The sequence below is a fragment of the Camellia sinensis genome, chromosome 12 (genome assembly GCF_055761805.1).
Source record: "Camellia sinensis isolate YWXY chromosome 12, ASM5576180v1, whole genome shotgun sequence".
NCBI lineage: Eukaryota > Viridiplantae > Streptophyta > Magnoliopsida > Ericales > Theaceae > Camellia > Camellia sinensis.
Window position 1 is genome coordinate 152,892,188 of NC_138972.1, and position 2,797 is coordinate 152,894,984.

The 2,797-nt window shown below is 41.9% G+C and overlaps 1 protein-coding gene across 1 annotated transcript; it reads right to left on the reverse strand.

The window, feature by feature from the left end:
- Positions 1-320: 320 nt before the first annotated feature.
- LOC145803987 (uncharacterized) lies at positions 321-1,577 on the reverse strand. The gene is made up of 2 exons (XM_082897390.1): positions 960-1,577; positions 321-851 (listed from the first exon to the last, which is right to left on the reverse strand). Exons 1-2 carry the CDS (start codon positions 1,575-1,577, stop codon positions 321-323), a joined length of 1,149 nt encoding a protein of 382 aa, XP_082753516.1.
- Positions 1,578-2,797: the final 1,220 nt, after the last annotated feature.

A 2,797-nucleotide genomic window follows, 5' to 3' on the forward strand; every position in this document is an offset into this window, starting at 1 on the left:
ACTCGGGCAGATAAACCCCTTATCCAGTAGGTCTTGCAACTGAATCTTCAATTCCCTCATTTCAGCTAGTGCCATTCGATACGGGGTTTTAGAAATGGGTTGGATTCCCGGTAGCACTTCAATCGTGAACTCGATTTCATGGTCCACTAATTCTCCTGGCAATTCTTTCGAAAAGATGTCCGAAAAGTCACAGACAACTGGGATCGCATCAGTATTCTCATTCATTATTGGCCCTTCCAAAACACTACATAAGTACCCCTGACACCCTTTCTGAATTAATTTACAAGCCCTTGCTGCAGAAATCACATACGGTGGAGAAGTTACTCCTGCCCTTGAAAAGTAGATTCTGATTGCCCCGGATGGTGGAATTTGATTTGCTTTGTCAAACAGTCTATAGTGGCACTATATTCACCCAACCAATCCATTCCCAGAATAATATCAAAAGAAGTCATATCAAGTGGTAATAGATTAGCATATACACGGATATCCCCAATGAGAAGTTCACAAGCAGAATAGACAGAAGTACAGATCATGGAATTTCCCATAGGTGAAGATACGCACAACACATAAGTCAATTCTTCTCCAGGTTTATCAAATTTTTTCGCAAATAATTTTGACACAAAGGAACAGGTAGAGCCAGAATCAAATAAGACGTAAGCAGAATGACCATGAACCATAAATGTACCTGACACCACTGTTGTTGCATTCTGTACATCTCCCGGAACCAACGCAAATACCCTGCCTTGCCTCGTAGTGTCCTTATTGTTAGCAGGCTTAGCAGCTGACTTAGCATTAGAAGCCGGTGTAGACCCTGCTAAACTTGTGGCGGCCTTATTACCAGTTTGTTGGTTCTTTTGCGGACAGTCTTTTATCAAATGACCCGTTTTGCCACATCGAAAGCACGCTCCAGACAATCAGTGACAAATCCCACGATGCCTCCATCCACATTCTGGACACACAGGAGCTGAATTTTGAGGAGAAGTAGTGGTGCTGGAGGTCCCTGAATTTTGCTTCTTGTTTGGTGGAGTAGTTGACCCCTTGAACCATTGGTTGTTCTGCCTCTTTCCTTTCCATTCAGAAATCCGAGTCTGAGCAGCAATATTCCCTTCAGCTATAACAGCCCTTTCTAACACATCAACGTAGGTAGGAAACTTCAACACATTAACTCGGTCCAGAATAGTACCCCGCAATCCTCCTTCGAATTTCCACGCCTTCTTATATTCCGTATCTACCATGTGAGGTGCAAACCGGGCTAGCTCTGCGAATTGAGCTTCATATTCGGCAACAGTTTTGTTTCCTTGTCTCAATGTTTCGAATTCGGTCACCTTCTTATCTCGTATACTCCGGGGAAAATATTTATCATAAAACAGCGCCAAGAACCTGTCCCATGTCAACCCCTGGTGCATTGTTCTTGTAAGCATCCACCACCTCCGTGCTTCATCTTCAAGAGTGAAAGCAGCAAGTTGCACCTTTTGAACTTCAGTACAAAGGAAAACTTTGAACAATTTTTCTATCCCTAACACCCATGCCTCAGCCTTCATTGGTTCAATTCCTCGTTTAAACGATGGTGGTTTCATCTTTTTAAACTCCTTTGTAAGTGTAATAGTACGGTCCTCAGCGTGAATATCTTGCACTACAGGTGGGGGTACTGGTGGTGGTGGTGGCGGCTGTGGCTGTTGTTGTTGTTGTTGTCGTCGTAGAGTTTTTGCCATTTCCATAATCATTCTTTCCATCCTGTCCAACCGTGCTGAGGTAGCATCTTCCTGGTCTTCGGTCCTTGTTCTCACCATAGTCTACAAAACAACCAATTACAACATACACAATAGACTACAATAGACATTGATCATCATCATTAGCGTTAGCAGAAAACATTTAACGTTGCTATCACTCTTCCTTTACTACATGATGCCTACATCTTTCTAGACATCCTAAAGCTCAATGGATCCGTGTGTGAGATAGCAACTCGTGCTCTGATACCACTTGTCACGCCCCAAACTTGCCCCTAAAATTTCGGGCATGACCTACTAAGAAACAGACACTTACCCTGCTATATATAATATCTGAGGCCTTAACGGAAGCGTTAATATAATAGAATAACATGCAGACACATCCATTGAGCCACTACAAATATGCCAGGATCACGACTCACAAATAGACGTATAGGGAACATACATCTAAAATAAGGTACATACATACGTATACGTTTACAAGTTCAGCCCAGAAATTGGGCACGTACAAAACATTAGATACAATCAACTTTGGCCAACAAAATATTTGTACAAAATGACAAGGTATAGCAAAACTGCACTAGCATGCAAAGGGCTGCTCCAAGTGCCTGGTTGTCCTTAGGTTGACAAAAGATAGATGATATCGATGCTAGGACTGACCTTCAAGTTGATTACCTACAGAATCAGACAAAATTACAGAGTGAGACAAGCTTAGTGAATAACAGTACGTAAACAATTTAATATTCAATTTAAATCATAATATGGAACAGTGCATACACAAAAATGGATTCCAAGTAGTTAGTCTAATGTTGTTTTATTTTCCAGAACGGCCTTGGGCCTAGTCATAACAGAATGGCCTACTGGCCCAGAAATACAGAACAGCCTTTCGGCCCAAAGTATACAGAACAGCCTTTCGGCCCAGAAATATACTGAACAGCCTTTCGGCCCAGAAATATACTGAACAGCCTTTCGGCCCAGACATGTACAGAAATGTACATAATCCTTTTAACATTACATTTCCATTGAGTTCCAATCAACACATATGTTAATGTCGTAACTGTCGGAAAATA